General features: G+C 40.6%; 1 protein-coding gene across 1 annotated transcript in view; it reads left to right on the top strand.

Annotated features, from left to right (window-relative positions):
* Positions 1-21,626, top strand: part of PPM1H (protein phosphatase, Mg2+/Mn2+ dependent 1H) — a 257,714-nt gene that overhangs the window by 225,170 nt on the left and 10,918 nt on the right. The window contains exons 7-8 of the mRNA XM_077471978.1: positions 5,527-5,590; positions 11,240-11,347. Coding sequence (XP_077328104.1) covers positions 5,527-5,590; positions 11,240-11,347 — 172 coding nt within the window. The remainder of the gene's footprint in view (positions 1-5,526; positions 5,591-11,239; positions 11,348-21,626) is intronic.

The following is a 21,626-nucleotide window of genomic DNA, read 5'->3' as shown; positions in this document are numbered from 1 at the left end:
TGGGCCTTAAGTAAGTATTGGGGGGGCTGAGGTTGGAGCTCCACACAGAAGACTTTGTATTTTCATGCATAAAATACATGAGGGCACAAAACCTTCAGCCTTTACAACCACTTTAAAGGCTAAAAATACCACCGCACCACAACGGGGTTTTCTGAGCGCTGTATCTTCAAAAAAGGGGTCAGTATAGGGATGAGTGCAGTTTAACACATTAACTTTCTGCAGTCATTTCTGACAATAATTCCTGCAGTTCTTCTTTTAACAGTTGGTAAATTTAAGCTCATGAATAAATAGTTTCTAGTTAGGGTTAATGTTAAGCTGTACAGCCCGTTTAATACATAGAATATGTTTTGTGCACCCAAGGTGATGATTTAGCAGTCCTTCATTACTGTACTTGTTCTATGAATGTTCATTCAGTTGTACAGGGAAAAGTCCCCAGGGCTCACATAAAATGTTTCCTTCTACCTGGTTTACTCTTCAGATATCTTTTAAATGCTTTTGTAGAACAAAGCATTTTTGATCGTGGCAGAATACATTGTATTCAAGGACAAGAATCACAAATCGCTCACCTCCAGCGATGACTCAATTGGTTGAATGTCAGCTGAAAGTTATGTAATGGATGGGCTCTTCTAAAGGTTTATATTTCTTTTTGTTCTTTTTTTTTTTTTTTTCAGAGTAAGTATCATTTCCAGCAGTTATAAAGCTGGAGGACTTTAATTCATTGTTTTTCCTAAAACTTTTGGTAGCAGTTTACATCACCCCGGACCAGAGGTAATCCGTTCCTTCCGGTAAAGGGAGATCAAAGAAGATGCTTTTCTTATGGTAGCATCTTTTTTCTATTTTTCCACCAGCTTTTCAGTTTCATCAGTTTTTTACCAGTATGTTTACTTTTCAAAAAAATTGCTCTAGGTGCACTAACTGTGGCATTTCAAGTGTATTCAAGTAATGTAAAAAAGTAGTGCACTCACAAATGAAGGAAGAGCGGCAAGCACATCAAAGCTGGGATGAGACTGTGTCAGAATACTCCAATTGTCACCAGTGGTTGGTGTTTGCAGCAAGATACAATGGGGTTGATTTACTAAAACGGAAGTGTGCAAACTCTCGTAGAGCCTGTGCATGATAGCCAGGCAGCTTCTAACTTCAGCTTGTTCAATTAAAGTGTTACCCATAACCGTAAAGTCTGTCTGTATATGCAGAATAGCTTGCTTGTTATACTCACTGTGGAATTTAAGGGGTTAATCCTCTTTATTGTGTAAAAAGGCTCTTTGATCCTGTATGCACAGATCCTCCCCCTCCTGCAGGGTCACTATGCAAGGCCAGATAAGACACAATGAGGGTAGTACCGCTGCACATGCTCAGTTTGGCCTCTATTGCTGGAGAGAACATTTTCTTGTTTGAGCTGAGCTAGTCAAGTCACGTAGTATTGACATCACACATGTGGGTGTCTATACAGATCCTAAATGACAACCCAGTCCCTCCCTCCATCCTCCTCCATGCCCAGTAACTAAAATAGTGGGATGTCACATCTTCATTGTTGGATGGATCCGCCTCCCATAACAGTACCAGGACGCAGGCTATAGTGGAAATCTTCCCCTACCTGAACACTCAGCACTCGGGCAGACCCTGCACATGACTGTGGTATACAGATTGGCAAAAAGTTATAAAGTGGCAGTATTTGAATTAAAAAAGAGGATTTATAAGCTGGGGGGGGCAGATTAACTATTTTCTTATTACTGGGTTTAGTAACACTTTAAGCTTGGACAAAAAATATGGAAGCTGATTGGTTTCTATGCTAAGTTTTATTAGATTTTGCACTCTCCAGTTTTAGTATATCATCCCCTAAGTGACACTATAGTACAGGGATCGGCAACCTATGGCCCTCGGCCCGCACAAGGCCTGCCGCCGCTAAATGTCCAGCCAATCAGTGCACATGATGAATTTACGTGCACCCAACCCACGGACATTTTAACCACCTCAGACCCATGCTATAGCCAAAAGATGGCTACTGCGCGGTCCTTAATTGCCAGGAGGGCGTCCATGTAGGTCCTCCTTGAAATGCGCTCACCCTTGAGTGAAAATCTGTGATGGCCGCGTCCCTTGGACACAGCCAATCACAGATCATGGTAAATGGGCAATCACAGTGGCCATTTGCCACATGATCGATTCCTCCAATGAGAGATGATCTCAAATGTAAATATGTGAGATCATCTCTCATTGAGAGACCCTGCAGCGATGCCGGAGTGTTGAGGGAGTGATCCTGCATGCTCCCTCAGGGTGAGCTACCTTTTTATTAGTAAAGCACCATAAAGTAATGTAAACTTGTACTATTATTACTATGTTAGGATTATTATTATCTTCATTTTCTAGCAGGTGAATGCGGCCCTCTATGCATTCACATACATTGAATCTGGCCCTTAAGTGGAAAAAGTTTGCTGACCCGTGCTATAGTATTTACTCATAGATGTTTACATAAAGTGCACTGTGTTCAAGTGTGTGCGGGCCGGGCCTCACGGTCATCTGTGCTGCCTGTGAGCGAGCACGACCTGGATTGGTGGATGTTCACCACCAATCCAGATTGCAAATAGGATTAGGCTGGGTCGTGTCGAGAGTGTGTCAGGACAGGTGCCAGGCACTTCCAGCCAATGAGGGCACACCTCATTATGGCATCATTTCCTCCTCCCACCAGCTACAGAAAAGAGGAGCCTGCCACAGTTAGTCCCTGTCCTGGCCTGAGAAAAGAGAAGGTAATAGAAGAGATGGGGACCAGACCAGTGTCCCCGATTTATATCAGCAGTAAATTGTAATATTTTTATAAAAGCAGCAGTCTTGTGTGATCCCAATATTAATATTACTGATATATATTATTGGGGATCGATCACACAGGACTCCTATTTTGTATATATTATATTTACTGCTGATCTAATATCGGCAGTAAATATAATGTATTTAAAAGCAGCCGTCTTGTGTGATCCCCAATATATATATATATATATATATATATATATATATATATATATATATATATATATATATACATATATCAGCAGTAAACATAATATATACAAAAGCAGCAGTCTTGTAATATAATAATTTATATATATATATATATATATATATATATATATATACTGTATACTGAAGAAGGTGAGGTGCACTACGGTGAAAAGACAAGTGCTTAGCAATCAGGCCTTCCAACAGGCCATATATAAAGAAAAAAGAGAGGGATTGCTGCACAAGTAAAGTATTCAAAATTAGTGAAAAATTGAGTACATCCCTCAATTTTATTATATCTTTTCATGTGACAGCACTAAAGAAATTACACTTTGCTAAAATGTAAAGTAGTGAGTGTACAGCTTGTATAACAGTGTAAATTTGCTGTCCCCTCAAAATAACTTAACACACAGCCATTAATGTCTAAACTGCTGGCAATAAAAGTGAGTACACCCTTAAGTGAAAATTTCCAAATTGGGCCTAATTAGCCATTTTCCCTCCCTCCCCAGTGTCATGTGACTCATTAGTGTTACAAGGTCTCAGGTGTTAATGGGGAGCAGGTGTGTTAAATTTGGTGTTATCGCTCTCACTCTCTCATACTGGTCACTGGAAGTTCAACATAGCACCTCATGGCAAAGAACTCTGAGTATCTGAAAAAAAAATTCTCTACATAAAGATGGCCTAGGCTATAAGAAGGTTGCCAAGACCCTAAAACTGAGCTGCTGCATGGTGGCCAATACCATACAGTGGTTTAACAGGACAGGTTCCACTCATAACAGGCCTTGCCATGGTCGACCAAAGAAGTTGAGTGCACGTGCTCAGCATCCTATCCAGAGGTTGTCTTTGGGAAATAGACGTATGATTGCTGCCAGCATTGCTGAGGAGGTTAAAGGGGTGGGGGGGGGTCAGCCTGTCAGTGCTCAGACCATACGCCGCACACTGCATCAAAATGGTCTGCATGGCTGTCATCCCAGAAGGAAGCCTCTTCTAAAGATGATGCACAAAGCCCACAAATAGTTTGCTGAAGACAAGCAGACGGATTACCATGTCCTGTGGTCTGATGAAACCAAGATAAACTTATTTGGTTCAGATGGTGTCAAGCATGCGGCGGCAACCAGGTGAGGAGTACAAAGACAAGTGTCAAATAGCAAGAGATATGACCTATTATCGCCACGTGACATGCCTCCATCCCTAAATTACTACCCAGATTGTACAAAGGAAAAAACTGCGCTATTCAAATAAACCGCACTGTAAGCAGCAGCTCAAATCGTTATACTTCGACACTCTAAATTGTATGCAATGGGGAGCTGCGCTGAATAAAATGAAGAAAAAAGTTTTTCTATGACCTCAAAACTTAAAAACCAAAACAAATACACTGAATATTAAATAGTATTATCCACATGCATTCATATAAGTGATTATATGAAACAATGTCAAGTCACTGGTAATATTAATTAAATAAAGTGCATAAATAAATTGGTTATGTTTTATATTTTTACTTTTTCACTATAATAGACATTCCTTATACAGTACTCCTGATGAATGGACGTGTTCCACGAAACGCGTTGAGTTCATTGCGATTTTTCAAGGATGCCAAGACAGTCTGGTTCTTGCAATTTATACCTATTTTTGGTTGTGTCATTATTGTGCATATATCATCATGCATCAATACAATATCTATTTATGTGTTCTAATATGTGTTTTTTATGACTTTTTTTTTGTGATTCATTACCATGCACTGTATTTTTCTACGAGTATGTAGATTTTCTCTTGGATTGTAATAAACTTTCTGTACCATTTACTTCATGTTATCTTGACTGAGTAGTGACATGCCTCATTTAAAGTCCCATGACCACTGTTTCCTTTATACAAAGACAAGTGTGTCTTGCCTACAGTGAAGCATGGTGGTGGAAGTGTTATGGTCTGGGACTGCATGAGTGCTCCTGGCACTGGGGAGCTACAGTTCATTGAGGGAACCATGAATGCCAACGTGTACTGTGACATACTGAACCAGAGCATGATCCCTCCCATTGGAGACTGGGCCGCAGGGCAGTATTCCAACATAACGACCACAAACATACCTCCAAGATGACCACTGCCTTGCTAAAGAAGCTGAGTTTTTGCAGGTTGGGATGTCTGGATTATATCCCAACTACCATCTGTTTGGAAAGTTAAATTAGAAATCGAACAGTGTTTTTATTGTTGGGCTAGACCTCTTCTGTGATTACTGCTTTTATCTCATCTCAAACACATCATTGATGTCTACCATGACTACAACTGTCAACAACAGTGTGGAGTTTTCTGAACATACCTTAGCTGCTGCAGTCATTACATTGGGTGCTGAGCAAACAGTTGACATCAGCAATGTCTCATAAGCAGGGTACTGTCAAGGTGTCATGTTTGCCTCAGTTGAAGTGAAGAATTTTAACGGTAAATAATTTAGCTGTTTTTTTTTTAGAAAGGTCATGTGTATTTTGTATGTTTTTGTTTCATATAAGAACATTGGTGACTCTAATTTTCAACATTTCTAACACTCAGGGCCTACAAGACAATTGAAGATGATGATTTAAAATTCCCTCTAATATATGGAGAAGGAAAAAAGGTAAGGTTCTCTTGCCATTTGAACATAACCTATTATAAAGAATAATGCAACTGCAAGTTTTAGATGTGTTTTAAATATTCCTTCGCTTATTTGTATACTACCTATTTATCTTGTATACATCTTTGTTTTTCTCTGGTTCATTTTTCCATTTATATGGTGCAATGTGTGATGTGATATACACTCACCGGCCACTTTATTAGGTACACCTGTTCAATTGCTTGGTAACACAAATTGCTAATCAGCCAATCACATGGTTGCAACTCAATGCATTTAGGCATCTAGACGTGGTGAAAACGACTTTCTGAAGTTCAAACTAAGCTTCAGAACGGGGAAGAAAGAGGAATTAAGGGACTTTGAATGTGACATGGTTGTTGGTGCCAGACAAGCTGGTCTGAGTATTTCAAAAATGGCTGATCTACTGGGATTTTCACACACAACCATCTCTGGGGTTTACAGTGTCCAGTGAGCGACAGTTGTGTGGCTGAAGATGCCTTGTGGATATCAGAGGAGAATGGGCAGACTGGTTTGAGATGATACAAATGGTACGGTAACTCAAATAACCACTTGTTACAACCAAGGTATGCAGAATACCATCTATTTATGTACAAGTGCCTCTTACCTGCATAGGCAGTTTTTTGGTAAAAGCGGCCTAACCCTTTAAGCTTTATTGTGCTTTTGATGAAGGATTTATTGTATATAGAGCTAGCTAGTACTACTGTGATGAACTACTAGTGCAGAAAGAGAACACACAAAGGTGAATCATAGGGACCCTGATGTATACCTGTGCAGGTGTTATAATATGGTCCAAACAAAGAGAGAACAGCGGCATAATCGCAGGGCAGCACTGAGCACAGCATGGGTTTAGTCTAGAATCCCAGTACAGCAATCTGGGCACAGCAAGAAAAATCAGCAGGGCCACAGAGTGAGTATGTCGCATGAAAAGGATTGGTCCAGGAGGAAGTGATCTAGGGCACAGCAATGGGCAGGGAACAATATGATATAGAAAAGTTTAAGACCAGGGTCCCAGGGTTGATCAGGGCACAACGAAGGACAAGCAGCAAAGACACACGGCTCCAATCCAGTGTACAGCTAAGGTCACCAAGAAAAAACAGTGTGGCCAGATAGAACATCATAATGGGCAAGTCCAGAATCACAGGGTAGATCCAATCTGGAGCAATCCAGAGCATGGCAGAGGGCTGGCAGCAAGAACAAAGGGCAGTAGTTAGAAGAATAGCAGTTCATGGTGCATCAAAGTGAACTACTCACACTTTTTATGGTCGTGGAGGATCCAGGAGCAGGTGGAGGTTTAGAGTAGGCGCCAGAGACTGTTGCATCTAGGAAGGTCAGATGGGCAGGCCCTGTGCACCCAGCCACATCTCGGGGTTCATGCAGACAGCAGGGTAGCATAAGGGCTCAAAGGACAAACTTTCCTTTTTGCTGGCCCCCACTCAGATATTTAAACTTCAGCTGGAGCACGATCCCAATGCTTTGGTCAAGTCTCTGTGGCAACAAACTCTCCCTTCTGGCCTCACCACATCAGAAGTTCAGCTGGGAGAACAAATGCATTGCCGCAGAGTGAGGAAGAGAGTTGTGTTGTGCCCGCTGTGACAGTGTGGTGCCTGGAGGGAGATAATGCCCACCTGGTATATGGTGTCTCCAAATAAAGGTCAGAGGAAAGGGGTTGGACTGCCTGGCACCACACACAGCTAGAGATGGGTGGCAGGAGCTGCATGCAAGTTTGGAATATTTATTCAGTTTTTCTGCACAATGTGATGGAGACAGTGAATGCATTTGAATGAGAAAATATTATTCAACAGTTTAATTTACGGGTAAGCAGACTAGCCCCCTAGGCCATGACAGGCATCCCTGAAGTCACCAGACTTACAACCTATTATTTTTAACAAATACCGGTAAGCAGAATGCATAATACAAGTTATATTTATTTGACTTCCTATTCCATACTCAAGACTAATTTCCCCAAGATATTTTACATTTTCCAAAGGGCTCGTACTTTCATTAACACAACCTGTATTGAGATTGTAAAGTGCACAGGAAGTATAATTTTGGATATATTTAATTAAATATGTAACTGTATCCAAATGATTATTTTAAATTTATTTTTGTCAATGGTAACATTATTTGCCATCTGAATTTCTGATTTATTTGAGAAGTAAAGGCGAAAGCTTGTCATTTCCTTTAATGGACCACATAACCATAAGTGAAATCTATTTTATAACAGAGCTACTTGCATGTAGTTTACGGTGAAATCTAGAGTATTTCAGAGAGCAAATGTTGATTGTTTTTCTGTGCTTTTTATTGAATTAAATATAGAGATATTGAAGACAAAAGGGAACACTTTGAGTTCTGTCAACAACTGCTGAGATATACACTCTCCGGCCACTTTAATACGTACACCTGTTCATTTGCTTGGTAACACAAATTGCTAATCCGCCAATCATATGGCAGCAACTCAATGCATTTAGACATTGAAGATGACTTGCTAAAGTTAAAACCAAGCATCAGAGTGGGGAAGAAAGGGGATGTAAGTGGCTTTGAATGTGGCATGGTTGTTGGTGCCAGATGGGCTGGTCTGAGTATTTCAAAAACTGCTGATCTACTGGGATTTTCACGCACAACCATCTCAGGGGGTTTACAGAGAATAGGCCGAAAAAAGAGCAAATATCCAGTAAGTGGCAGTTGTGTGGACAAAAATTACTTGTTGATGTTGGAGGAGAATGGGCAGATGATATGGAGATGATTAGAAAGACAACAGTAATGCAAATAACCACTCGTTACAACCAAGGTATGCAAATTACCATCTCTGAATGCACAACACATCGAACCTTGAAGCAGATGGGCTACAGAAGCAGAAGACCACACCGGGTGCCACTCCTGTCAGCTAAGAACAGGAAACTGAGGCAACAAGTCGCACATGTTCATCAAAATCAGACAATAGAAGATTGTAATAATGTTGCCTGGTCTAATGAGTCTCGATTTCAGCTGCAACATTCAGATAGTAGGGTCAGAATTTGGCATACACATGAAAGCATGGATCCATCCTGCCTTGTATCAATGGTTCAGGCTAGTGGTGGTGGTGGTGTAATGGTGTGGGGGATATTTTCTTGGTACATTTTGGGCCCCTTAGTACCAATTGAGCATTGTTTAATCACCACAGCCTACCTGAGTATTGTTGCTGACCATGTCCATCCCTTTATGACTACAGTGTACCCATCTTCTGATAGCTACTTTCAGTAGGATAATGCACCACATCCCAAAGCTCAAATCATCTCATACTGGTTTCTTGAACATGACAATGAGATCACTGTACTCCAATGGCCTCCACAGTCACCAGATCTCAATCCAATACCACCTCCAGCACCTTTGAGATGTGGTGTAACGTGAGATTGGCATCATGGATGGGCAGCTAACAAATCTGCAGCAACTGCTTGATGCTATCATGTCAATATGGACTAAATTCTGAGCAATGTCAACACCTTGTTGAATCTATGGCACAAAGAATTAAGGCAGTTCTGAAGGCTAAAGGGGTTCCAACCCGGTACTAGCAAGGTGTATCGAATAAAATGGTCAGTGAGTGTATAGTATCAGCCACATTGTTAAAACTGGTCATACACTGGTTGTACACCAGTAGATTTTTGAAAAAAACATTAAATTAGAACATCAGTACATGGCTTGACAGATGTCAACCTCAAGTACTTTGTATGTTCGAGGAAATTTATTCTTGCCTGTTCATTTGTTTTTGAATGCAGTGATGACAATGTTGATTTGACCCCGCTAACCTTTTATGCTTCATTCACACCTGAGCGATTTTAATTGCGGGTGGAATCGATGCGATTCAGAATCGTTGCAAAACACAGGTAGTGATTGCAATGCCATTATTTCTCAATGGCACCCTAAACGCAGTGCTGTTTTGCTGCGATTGCCGCATGACAAATCGCAGCAAAATTGAGGGACACGTGTCGTCCAAAAGAAATTCCGGGACTTCTTTTGGGCAACATGTGCCCCGTGATTTTGCCGCCATTTGTCACGTGACCATCATGGTAAAATCTCACCGTGTTTGGGATGCCATTGAGAAATAAGGACATCGCAAACACATCCTGCATTTTGCTGCGATTCTGCCGGCAATTCAAATCGCCCAGGTGATAATGGAGCCTTAGAAAATCAAACAGACGTTCTTATAACAAAAGTTTTTAAACAAAATTCTACTAGTGTATTGCCAAATTAGCAGTGAACTGTCTGACTCACTCGGACTTGCGTTGTGAGGAAAAGCAGTAAGCACAACTATTGTGTAGAGCGGAAAAGCAAGAAGCACAGAGCTTCAAGGATACATTACAAATTATACAAAGACTCAAGGTTTTTTTTAAGATCTTACAGACTCATTCACACCACTACAGTCTCTGGTGCATTGCCTTAACATGTGAGCGTAATGTGTTGAATTAAGGTAGCCCCAATACTCCAGGGTATGCTAAAAATATGCCTGAGCCATTTTCGCAATGCAGCATAACTTTGCAATGTAGGTTCGTTGTGAAGTTGCAGCTAAGATTTAAAAGAGAAATATGGCTTTTAAAAAAAAATGAATCGTATTCACCTTAATGGCTGCAATAACAATCCTAGCTGCTGCTCTCCTCTGTTGCCTCTAAGACCGAGAACTGAGTGATCAAATACAGCTGATCGCTCAGCTCTCGAACCTCATCCTGCAGAGGGTTGTCCTATGTCACTCACTGAATCTTTCCTTTGCCCCTCCAGCGGTCACTGGAGCGCTGGGCTGTGAAGAGGGCAGGAGCCTCACTGAGAGGCTGAGCCAGCTGCCCGTCCAGGATCTTTCCTGATTCTGCACTAGCTGAGTGACGGAAACGGGTCACAGGGGTGCAGAACTAAGTGCATTCCTGTGATCCATAGGGGAAGTAAAGCCAAAAAAGCTTTGACTATACTCCTCCTTTAATGGCACTGCAGTGTACAACTTGTTACCTCAATTCAATAATGTTAATTTTTCTCAACGCATTATGATTATTTGTTGTGCTGATCAATTTTACGTGATTATTACATTTTTAGACCTAAATCATAACAAAAAATAGTATATATTTTCTTTCTTTATTTTGATGTGTAGTAAAAAAAAAAAATGTATGTGTAGTATATGTTATATGGCATGTGACTATTTTTCGCATTTCGCACACAACCTGCATATTGAGCTGTCAGCTCCGTTTAACATGTTTTCTTGTTTTCGTAATCTACTCTGCTGGAAAAAAGATTTTGTTTACAGAGCTCAGTAGATTATTCTTACATTTACATGTGCAAGTTCATTGATTCGCTTGCTACGTTTTTAATCCACTCCATACATAGTTTAAATCATCTTTATAGAAATAAATATGTAAATAAAACATTCACTAAAAATTATTAGCGTTTTATTTAACGAAGGACTTTTGGTAATGTTCTTGTAGAATAGGATGTTGGCTGTATGCTGCAGAATATCAGTCCACAATATATCAGCCCTGTCATTGAAATGTGTTTATTAAATTCTTGTAGCTGTAAAATTACAGGCCTAAATTACTAAAATATCCCAAAAATTTAAAAAATATATATATGAATTGTTTCACTCAGTCTTAATGTGTTGGGAATTTTCTTTGTTTTCAGGCTCGGGTAATGGCTACAATTGGAGTAACTAGGGGACTTGGTGATCATGATTTGAAAGTTCACGATTCAAATATTTACATTAAACCCTTTCTCTCTTCTGTGCCAGAGGTAAGTGCTGCAGATATCCTGGTGTCTGTGTTTTTATAGATACAGCTTTTAAGAGAAAAAAAAAAAGAATGTTCTTTAGCATCTATTCACAATATGAATGAATGAATGTATCTCAGCCTGCCCTCTCTTCTGTTGTAGGATTCTTCACTGTACTTACCACTGTAGTACAGTGCTAGTCAATATTAGTTAATATTATTCTGTGCTTTACTTTGTCTGCAGATCCTGAACAATATTCAATGCAATAAGTTGCTATCTTTCTTTATATACACACTGTGTGTGTGTGTGTGTGTGTGTGTGTATATATATATATATATATATATATATATATATATATATATTTATATTTATATTATATATATATATATATATATATATATATATATATATATATATATACACATATACAGTGCCTCCACATTTTGTCGTGTTACAACCAAAAACGTAATGTATTTTATTGGGATTTTATGTGATAGACCAACACAAAGTGGCACATAATTGTGAGGTAGAAGCAAAATTATGAATGGTTTTACATTTTTTTTACAAATATGTGAAAAGTGTGCCATGCATTTGTATTCAGCCTCCCCTGAGTCATTACTTTGTAGACCCAACTTTCACTGCAATTACAGCTGCAAGTCTTTTTGGAATGGAGAGCGTCTGTAAAAAGCAATTTTCAAGTCTTGCCACAGATTCTCAATACATTCTCGTTTTTGGTAGTAACATGACAAAAATGTGGAACATTTTAAGAGGTATGAATACTTTTCAAGACACTGTATATATTTTGCATGCATCATCACTGCTGCGTTTTTTTTCCTTTTGTGATGACTTGATTTAAATTATAAAACTAATTTGAATATTTGAATATACAACAAGTCCCTTGCTATGAGCTCAGTCTATTGACATTATTGTTTTCTGGACCCCCTTATTGTGCTCGTTTCCAGGCTACCCCACTAAACATCTCTATTATGCCATATGGCTGTAAACAGCGCTGTGTCCCTCCACACCCCAGAATGCCACTTTGTCTATTGATTTCAGCACTGTACATCATTAATAAACATGCCACACACTTTCTAGTGAAACATTTTTTTCCCGTGAGTTAAAAAAATCAGCAACTTTGCTTTATATTTAAAAAGGGTTACCTGTAATGAGCTATTTTGCTTTGCAAAATGTTCCACTGTCTTTGGTAAGAAACTCTAGGGAGATAATCCCTTTGTGAAGAAGAAATAGCATTTTATGTTGGTTAATTTTATAGCTACAGTCTTAACTATTAATTCTTATAGCCTACAGCAGCATCAGTCCAATTCAGTAATGCATTGTGGATAATAGTTTTTAAATGGTTTAAAGTGAATTTGTGATGTCCACAAAATTGTATAAGCTAACATTATTTGTAGGACAACAAGTACTTCCATTTCTCTTTAGATCAGTTCCTTCGTACCTGTGGAGGATTCTGGAGCATAGGCTCAGACTTTATATAGGGCCTCAACTTCTCTCCAAGTTGAGATTAATCCAGCCCCTATTAGCTATAAGCTCCACCCCTGCAGTTCCTGTCAAATACTAGAACATTTGTGCTCAGTAGAGTGTCTGACATTTGATAATTGAAAGACAGGGCTTCAAGTAAACATAACAGTACTATAAATACTAATTTGTCGATTCCCGCAGAAAAAAAAAAGTGAGTAACAGAACAATTTACCTAAACCAGTAAAACAGTACAAGATACATATAGTACACATTGCCAACGCCTGGTACACACTGGCCCCGTGTGTAAAGCAACCTGTCAGAAGACGGCCGAACGGTCATGCTAAAAAAACAGCTGCCAATCATCATCCGATCAGCGCTCTCAGCTAATGGCTTCAAGCGCTGACCAGTGTGTTCTGGCATGAGGGTGATCCCCTGTCAAACACAATAGCTCAGCGGAGAGATTGCTGTACTAACCTTGCATAGTTAGTACAGTGTGCTCCTCTTTTCTTTTCTTTTTTTTTTGTTCAGCCCACTGGGTTGAATGAAAAACAAAAGAAACTGCCTGTGTGTACCAGGCGTAAGACTTTGTAACCAATTTATTTACAATTACTATTCTGATATACCAGCAGGTAATGTTTGATGGTGGCAAATATTTGCAGTGGGACCCTGTTGTAAACCATAGCATGAATTTAAAGGTCTGCATTAGAACAGCTTTTTAAAGTAAACCTTTCCTGAGATAACTGGCTGCTGCTATTTGTAATTTTTTTTTCTGACAGTGCTAGTTGTCCGGCTGCCATGATCACTCGCTTGTTTCGATTCTTTCAGTAACTGACCTGGGACAGGTATTCCGATAAGTGACTAATAGCCATAAAACTAGCATATCAAAAAGGAGGTCGGCAATGGCAGCCCCATCGTTTATCCTTTCAAAAATTGGTGTGCTTTAAAATTGTATTCCACAAGTACAGATTGTTCATAATGATGCAGAAGATCCCAAACTGAGGTCAAAATCAATATGGTTGTGTTCTGATATTAGGTTCTCTGTTAGTATCCTAGAAGCGTTTTGCACTGTTACAACAGTGAACCCTAACTTCTGCAGAAAATGAATTTGCTTCTGGATTAGATGAGAACAACTATAATTTGGGGGAGTCACAAAAATTGTGTGACAATATTTTTTCCCTATAACTGACAATAATTTAGGCTTGAGAGGGCATCAGGCTTCATTTGAGGAGACGTAGCTTAAAAACCTTTGTGTACAGGAGATCTGGTGCAACATGGGGAGCTGCACAGGACTCCTAATTGACCAGGACTAGAATATTAAATCCTGTTGATAGAGCTTCAATGGGAAATTAACCAGCCTTATCTGCTACCTTCTAGTGATTTTAGGAAATTGCTACGTTTTTGTCAATAGTATGAGAACAATAGTGAGAACACTAGAGGAACAGAAATAATCTGGGAGAAAATGACATGAGTTTCTCATTATTTACATGTAAGATGTAGGAAGTTAAAGTTCTCAGAGTATGCTTTAGGATGTTTTTGTTTGAAGTCAATGCTGGTTGATCCCACCTGGAAAAATAGTGAAGGCGGCATTCACTGCACAGATGGAACACAGAGTGTAGCATGAGATTTGAGAAGACAAAAGGTATTGAAAGGCAAGAGATCCTAAAAAGGAAAATAAATGGAAGGGGTTCTGTTTGCAATCAAATCGCATTTCTTTAGTTCCTGTGTCTGTTTTGTAGTTCACATATCATTTATAACCTAAAATGTGGTCTCATTGTACTCGCCTTCCTTAAGCCTCCAACAAATAGTATAAACTTTCTTCCACTTGGCTAAATTGCTAACTGGAATCGGCCACTATTACTTTATTTGCAGCAAACGCTGCCTCTATGGGAGCAAAAAAAGTACCCCATGAAGGACAGCTTTATACCTTCTCTGTATAAGCTAGTAGATGTGCATGCATTCTTTATAGCACATACTGTACTGTATGTAAGGAAAGAGGCAAATGGTGATAAAAAAAATTGCTTCTAATATATTTAATATTATAAACATATATTTTATCCAAAATAAGGACTCCAGTCAGTATTGGAGAATGCTATTGAGTATACGCAAGTATTAAGACTACATTTGTACATCCTACTCTTGAAGTACATACACTCTACAATGCTTTAGAAAAACATATTTGTGGTAAAATTCCATAAAGGAGGTCAGGCATCTTGATGGAAGCCAACACTAACTTAGCACTTTATGCACTCCTGTGACCCATAGGGGAAGTATAAACAAGAGTTTGCCATACTTCTCCTTTAAATATACTGTTGAAATCATTTTGATCTTTGTGTGAGCTACAGAACCATTATCATCTTCTCTTATGTTATGTAAAGAGGAGGTGGGAGGTTGTTGTAGTCCTCTCCTAGGGGGACAACACTGATTACTTCATGAATACAATACAGTGAGTGAAGTGAGCATTATCATCCTAGTACAGAAAGTTTGATATTCACAGGATAACCATGTGAAAAATAAGCCTGAAAAGAAAACAAATGCAGCTGCTACATCTAAGGTCTAATTGCAATTTATCACATTTTTGTTCTTGGGTTTAGATACCTACCATGTTTCCCCTGAAAATAAGACCTACCCCATTAATAAGACCTAGCGCTATTTTCCGGGAGGGCTGCAATATAAGCCCTACCCCGAAAATAAGCCATAGTTCGGTGCGGTGCCGCCTGGCGCTCAGCTGATCTCCTTTTCTCTCAGCGGGGAATCTCGGCCCCCCTCCTTCCATTGCTTAGAGCTGGGAAGACAGCTCGGGCGGGCCATGGAAGCACCGAGCAGGACTGATCTTCTCTTCTCTTGGGTGTCAGTGGGGGATCTTGGCCCCCCTCCCTCTGCACTAACCATAGCAGTGGAAGATGGTTCAGTCGGGCCATTGAAGCAGGTGTCAGCGGGGGATCTCGGCCCTCCCTTCCCTCTGCAGTGCTCGGAGCGGTGGAAGACAGCTCAGGCAGTTTATGGAAGAAGGTATTTGCACTGTTGCATTGCAGACCTTTTGCATTATGTGATCCTGTGATTGAGGGGATTCTGTCATTTTGCAACCACTGGGAAGATAGCACACTGCATGGAAAGCCCTACCCCAAAAATAAGCCCTTGTGTGTTTTTGGCTGACAAAATGAATGTAAGACCCGGGCTTATTTTTGGGGAAACACGGTATTAGCAAATGCAAGAGACTAATGCAGAACAATGTGTTATTGGAAAATCAGGATAATGGTGCAATTATCTGTGTTTGGGCCAGAAATTGAGACTGAAAACACATTTTGAACATCAGGAATATGTGGGAAAAATTGCTACTTTTCCCTGCTGACAAGGATAAGTTAACCCTACACTTTCCTGCTGGTGGGAATCATGTTTAAAAAATAGCTGTCCTGCATGAGTATAGCATTAATATTTTTTAGGTTTGATCAACTAATCGGCTCACTTTGCAGAAAAAAAAAACTTTAATTGTAGAGTACATAACATAAGACTTATTTATGTTAGACCATTGGTGATACGTAGCTACCTTCAGGTGTATGGACACTAAAAATTCCCAAGAGTAAAAAGAGTAAGCATTTTTTCCTAGTGTCCTTAGGTGATGGATTTTGTTCCTTTTTGGAGAATGTTTATTTTTCTAACCATTCCATTTATTTTTTTTGTAAAGCTCCTCATCGAGATCTGACTGCTTACTGCCCCGGGCTATCCAGATATTTCAAAATAGGTTACCCTGAATATGCACCTTTGAGAACATACCCAAACCCCACTTTGTGGCGCCAGCCTGTCATATTTGCTTTAGGCACTGGATCCTGTTAGGCACTCACCTTGGTTTGTAGTACAGCATGCGTAGTTAGCTGCAGGGTGTTATACAGATCCAGGGCCTTGGCCCATTTCTGTGGTTCTCAGACCTTGATGGGGGGGTTATGCCTACCATGACGGGCAAAGGAGAGTGAAATAAGTGTGTCACAGCTCCTAAATGATGCCTTTCCACCCACCTATTTCTTAGAAAGTGCACACATCATGTTGTCGCACTCCAGCTACCAATTCCACTAGGACATAGTCACAGGACCTGCACAACCCCATCTATTCCACATTACAGACAAATACCCCACTGGGGATCACAGAAGCAAGGAAGTTGGGACAAAAGGGTCGAATAGCATGCGTTCCACAGACTGCCTTTTGAGAAACTAACCACCGCTCAGGCTAAAAGCTTCTTCCTTGTCTTGAAGCAATGTCCTGTTGTAACACCACTCCCATTATCTGGCTCCCTATCGCCTGCAACATGCAGCCTGTGTAACAAAAGTATATTTCTCTGCTGCCATCTATAAATTCTTTAGATAACTCTCGGCACTTCTTGAACCTTCAGTTTCCAGAGACCAGAAATGCTAAATGTTCTCTGTCTTCTGATCCTGTTTAGTATTCAGAAGCTGAACATCCTTTCCTTGAAAATACTATGGGAGAAAATGTTGAGGATCCTGATTTTGTAACCAAGGCTGCAGTGCCTCCCCTGCATTTTATGAGATAAAAGCTTACATCCAAGACAGGGTACCTAAACCACCTCCTACTGAAGGACTCCTCAGCCACAGCTTTGGCCTATGAACATCCAGAGGACAGTTTGGTTCCTTCAAACCTTTAGTTAAATCAACTTTCCAAAGATTGCTCTCCAGTTCTCGCACTGTCTGGAGTACCTGAGTCTAATCGTGGACAGCATTTTTCTTCCCCTAAAGAAAGTTGCTTCTCTGAGGACCCACAGGAGGACCTTCACACCCATCATTTTTTTTTTCCTCATGAGGGTTCTGAGCTTGATTGTAAGCTCTTTCAAGACAGTTTGCTTTACCCGGACTTGCATACCTTGTCAATCCAACATACAATGTGGACCAAGCAAATACAATCCATGTATTCAATGCTTCTTTCCAGCCAAAGTTCTCCTTGACATGGTGTATCTCCAACCCTGTTCTAGAATTCTCTCTCCTTTACATGCCCTGGAGGGGGGGGGGGGTGACATCAGTTGCCAGTCTTAAAGGCTGGGGCAGACCTTACAACTCCCTGACTGTCCAGGAGACCTGGTCCCCACAAATCAAACCTTTCCAGCTGCATCCTGAAACTGTGTGCCAGGATGTTTCTATAATGTCGGACCTCTGCAAGGTCACCCAGTCAGGGTACTACTGGATAATCAGTTGACAGACTTTCTAAGTTGCCAATGCCTAGACCCAGGAGGGTGGTCTCTGCACCCAGAAATCTTTCAAAATTTCTGTCAAATGTGGGGACCTCCTGGCTTCCAGGTTCCACGACATGTTGAATAAAATTTGTATCCTAAATCGGGTAACCGCTATCCATTGCATGGATGCTCTGATGATACATTAGGCTGTATTCAAGTTGTATTATCCCTTCCCTCCGATGAAGATCCTCTCTAGACTTCTGCACAAGATAGAGGAGGAAAGTTCCAGATTCTCATTGCACAAAATTGGACTAGAAGAACATGCGATACACACACACATACATGCTCTTGCTCGCTCTCTCTCTCTCTCTCTCTCTCTCTCTCTCTCTCTCTCTCTCTCTATCTCTCTATCTCTCTCTCTCAGCTTCTGGTATATTCAGAACCTTGGCCTCTTCAAATTAGATCAGACCTACTGGTCTAAGGCCCCCTAGTCCATCCTGCTTTTTGGTCGCTGGCTGAAACTGAAGTCCTAAAAGGGGTATTTCTGATTCTTATTCCCAACTCCTGTAAGATTTCTGTTAAGAGATTTTTCTTGTTGTGTTTTGAGACCAAAACCTTCTATCCTAACCAAGGTGGTCTGTTTTTCCACCTTAAAGAGAACATTGTTTTTCCTTCCCTTTGTCCTGCCCCAAAACATGACAAGGAAATCATCCTAAGTTACCTGAATGTGATCAGGGCTGTCTGGGTCTGCCAGAAAGCTACAGCCTCTATTCACAAGACTCTCCCTCTTTGTCCTCCTGCCTGTTGACTGTTGCACAGGGCATCCAGGTCAGCCACTACTAGGTGGATCAGGCATACACCCTTAGGGATAGACTTCCTTCTTTTCCTATCGGAGCCCAACATACCATGGCTAATAGTGTCTTTTGGGCCTTTTAGCATCAGGCAAATAATTCACAGTTTTGCAAAGCTGCTACCTGGTCCACTGTTCACATGTATTTGACATTTTATCAGGGAGATTTTCAGGTCGTGATGGGTTCCAGGTTCAGCCACATATTATTTTAAGCTGCCATCTGAGTGTTTCTTACTCCTGTTTTTTTTGGTCTTGCATGCATTTCTTTTTTTTTTTTATATAATCAGTATTTATTGCAATATAACAAAAACAGAAACATGAAATACAAGACAAGTTCAACATCTCTTTTAAGTGCAATACCCTTCGGCCTCAGAAAAGCCGCCCAAGGGTCAGTTTAACAGCATGTAGGTTGAACAAACAGACATACATAAGGAGGGAGGATACTAAATCAGGGAGAATGGGAGAATGTCGTGGGCGTACTTATAGTGGGTAGGCTGGTAATAGCCAAATAATTGCAAGGGCGATAACAGCTTAGTAGACGTTGGGACCTTTCTGGCACAAAAATTATCTGAAGTGTGGACACCATCCCGTCGCTGGGGTAGAGGGGGGCCCAACGGCCTCCAGCTAGCCGCCCTCCACCGCCAGCGTATCCCGGGTGTCCCGTTGTCACCACATAGGGTCGGCCAGAACACCTCCACTTGCCAATTATGGAGATTCCCGCCCGGAAGCCCCGGGTTTAAAAAAGGGGATCTCAGCCCACCATCTACCAGCTCCGGTATATCAGGCTCCCACGACATTCAGGTCGGGGAGAGGTTGAGATGTAAGAAAAGAGGGAGTGGAGGAGAGGAAAGAAGGACAGCATAGGGTGGAAAGAAAGAACAACTGCGTACGCTGCGGGGTAGGGGAGGGGGTATACTAGGAGATTGCAGGCATTTCTTTTTGCTATGTTCTTACCCACCCCTCAGTTTGTTGGAGTGGGTATATCTGATGATCTATGAATACAGGTCCTGTATTGTACGATTCATAGAGATTTGATTTACCTTTGAATTTTTATCCAGTGCAGAACACCACCAACGCCATTACCCTCTGTATTTTGATCACTTCTTAAAGTGGACCTTCAGTAATTTTTTCATCTTTCCATCTATTAAATCTTCTGCCCTTGTTTTAACGTTGAATAGCACATTATTTGTTTTCTGCCAGTAAATACCTTATACAGCCCACTTCCTGTTTCTTGTCTGGTAATTAGCCTAGGCTTCTGACATCATGCACAGCTCTCTCTCTCTCCCTCTCTCTCTCTCGTGGGAGTTTGCCAGCAAGGGAAGGGGGGCAGAAGAGTGGAGGGATGAGTCATAGGAGAGCCAAGGAGAACTGCAGAGCTGGAGGGTGTCTGGATGAGTGCAGAGATGGGAGGAGAGGCCGTCCCTGCCTGGAGAAGACAGTAATTATTGCTAGCAGCTATACCAGTAAAATCTGTCAGGTTGGTTGTACCCAAGTTAATCAATCAATCAACTTGGTGCATTGAGCCTACCCATACACGGTTCAAATCTCGCCCAGTTCCTGCTGAACTAGCAGAGACTCGGACAGTCTATGACTGCCATAATTCTGTGACTTTTTTTTGTCTCTCCAGTTTTAATGTTAAAATAAGGGTAGAAAGCTGTACAGCATGCAGGGGGGTTTACACATTACATTGCTGCTTACTGGGATTCTGCTTTAAATATACACCTACCTGGTTATTACTATGAGCCTTTCTATATAGTGCTGTGCAAGTGTTACTGTAGTTGGGAAAAGCCCTGGCGCTTTTCCTTATCCGTGAAGTTATGTCATTAATTCAAAAGCAAATACCAGAATTCCAAGAAATCTGCTTTTCAGGCAAGGCTTCGAGAAGTGAAAATGCTGTTGCTAGAAAAATCAGCGGTTATTTTATAAACATTTTCCTTTTACAGAGAGGGAAGAATGCAGAGAGGCGTATTAAAACATCCCAGCCGTGCGGCCATGCCAAATAAAGTGCATGTTTAGACGAGTTTGTGGACCACAGATGTATTGCTGAATTGAAAGGATTAACCAGCATGTCTGACCGGGCGTACTATTTCCAAATTGTAATACTGGATATAATTTTATCTTGGCTGCCTTCGCTAAAGCCGTCATGCTTTTTTTAAAATTACCACCGTTCCTTAGGTTAATTAAAGTGCTTTGCAAGCAGTGTATGATGCTTGTAAGGTTTAGATGGGAATTCAAGAAGTGAGCAGTGACAGTTGGAATGCCGACCCAGAGAAAAGGAAGTAGATGTTCAACAAAAGATTCATTTAGAAACTTGGAATGTTCTGCAGCATAGGCCAGAGATTGTCTCTGGATTGTGTAAAGACCACCAGTCAAAACTTTAAACCAATATATGAAAGCGTAACATGTTTGATACAGGCTTTTTGCCTGCTTCTTGTTCTGTTTTAAAGTAAACAAGAAGTATATGCAATGTGCTGCAATAAAACTGTAATATTAAATGTGAATATATAGAAAAATATATTCAGTACATTTCAGAGTACTTAAAAAAAAGGAGATTTTAGGAAATGCTGCATCACATAATTAGCTTTTACAGTGCTCAGCATAAATGAGTACACCCCTTTTGAAACATAAGCTTAATCAATATCTCATATGAACACAGGAAAAATTTCCAAAACGGAGTTTTATAGAACATTTTTTATCTCGTTACATGAAAGTAGGGTTAATAATGTCACCCCCCCCCCCCCCCCATACATAGTAAAGCGCTGCGTAAACTGTTGGCGCTATATAAATCGTGTATAATAATA

This window comes from Lithobates pipiens, unplaced genomic scaffold, assembly GCF_037356315.1.
Source record: "Lithobates pipiens isolate NorthernLeopardFrog02 unplaced genomic scaffold, aLitPip1_a1.2 Scaffold_8, whole genome shotgun sequence".
In the NCBI taxonomy this organism is placed as follows: domain Eukaryota; kingdom Metazoa; phylum Chordata; class Amphibia; order Anura; family Ranidae; genus Lithobates; species Lithobates pipiens.
The sequence above is the reverse complement of the archived record's forward strand: the minus strand, read 5'-3'. Positions and strand labels throughout refer to the sequence as shown.